Consider the following 1,122-nt stretch of genomic DNA (forward strand, 5'->3'; position numbering starts at 1 on the left):
ATACACAATATTCACAATTGATAAATGTGCACATACAAATGCAAGTAGAAGTTATTATAAAATTTTGATTTCTTCATTATTGATGAATTGGAGGACAAGTGCAAGCTATCATACCATAACTCGAGAATAGAAACACAAAATTTTGGCTTATAAACTGCCACACTGATCATCTGAATAAGCTTAGTCAGGTTTATATGTTGCTTCACAGGATACATGTTTGTCTCCATCTAATCCACTATTTGCATTTCTAAATATATTGCTGATTGCATTGGTAATTTCTTTTCTACCCAGAACTTTTTGGTGTATTAATAATTCAAAGAGACATTTTCCACACCCACATCCTATAAGCGGCCTATGCTCAACAGGCAGATGAAGGAAGTACTAAGTGATGTGCAATAAATATGAATTATGATAATGAGTTAGTTTACTAGACCGTCACTTGTCACATTAGAGATCTTTGATCAGAAGCATGATTATAGTCAAGATAGGAAATTTTGAAACACACTGTTACTGTTTCAATTGAATAGCATACACGATCGACATAATCTCCCATGAACAAATAATTTGTGTCAGGACACTGTCAACCAATAAAAAAGGACACCGATAGATGTATTAATTCAAGCTAAGATAATAAGGGATGGGATCTTTTTGGGACAAACACAATTGTAACATAAGAGGCTTAATCCTTTCAAGAGAGAGGCAAATAAGCACATACCTTTCCACTAAATCGAAAAAGCTTTGCAAGGTCATGGACTTGCCCACGAATATCACCACATATGGTGACAGGGCTTTTCACAAGCTATAATAAGGAAACATGAAATCAGTTAAAAAATTTGTCAACATTAAGGTATCTAAGAACTAGACAGTGTTGAACAAAATAAGCAATAAAGAACCATACAAGCAGAAAGAACTATTATAATTTCAGTTTTCAAAAGTCCTTCAACTCATTTTCCTGCAAATAAAGTAATTTCCTATTGATGGTTTTAGTTGATGGGCTACTCATGCAAAGAACCTCCTCTAGCAGCTACGACCTGAGTTTTAGCACATAACACTTTACATTCAATAAGATAGAAATTGTTTCAGGAAGGGACAAATATGTTTTACACTATCGTCAAAAGGAAC

The 1,122-nt window shown here is 33.9% G+C and overlaps 1 protein-coding gene across 1 annotated transcript in view; it reads right to left on the reverse strand.

Annotated features, from left to right (window-relative positions):
• Positions 1 to 180: 180 nt before the first annotated feature.
• Positions 181 to 1,122, reverse strand: part of LOC111407362 (feruloyl CoA ortho-hydroxylase 1-like) — an 11,830-nt gene continuing 10,888 nt past the window's right edge. The window contains exons 3-4 of the mRNA XM_023036788.1: positions 716 to 799; positions 181 to 381 (exon numbers count right to left, since the gene is read on the reverse strand). Of these exons, the coding sequence (XP_022892556.1) occupies positions 181 to 381; positions 716 to 799 (285 nt within the window). The remainder of the gene's footprint in view (positions 382 to 715; positions 800 to 1,122) is intronic.

The sequence above is a fragment of the Olea europaea genome, chromosome 1 (assembly GCF_002742605.1).
Source record: "Olea europaea var. sylvestris chromosome 1, O_europaea_v1, whole genome shotgun sequence".
In the NCBI taxonomy this organism is placed as follows: domain Eukaryota; kingdom Viridiplantae; phylum Streptophyta; class Magnoliopsida; order Lamiales; family Oleaceae; genus Olea; species Olea europaea.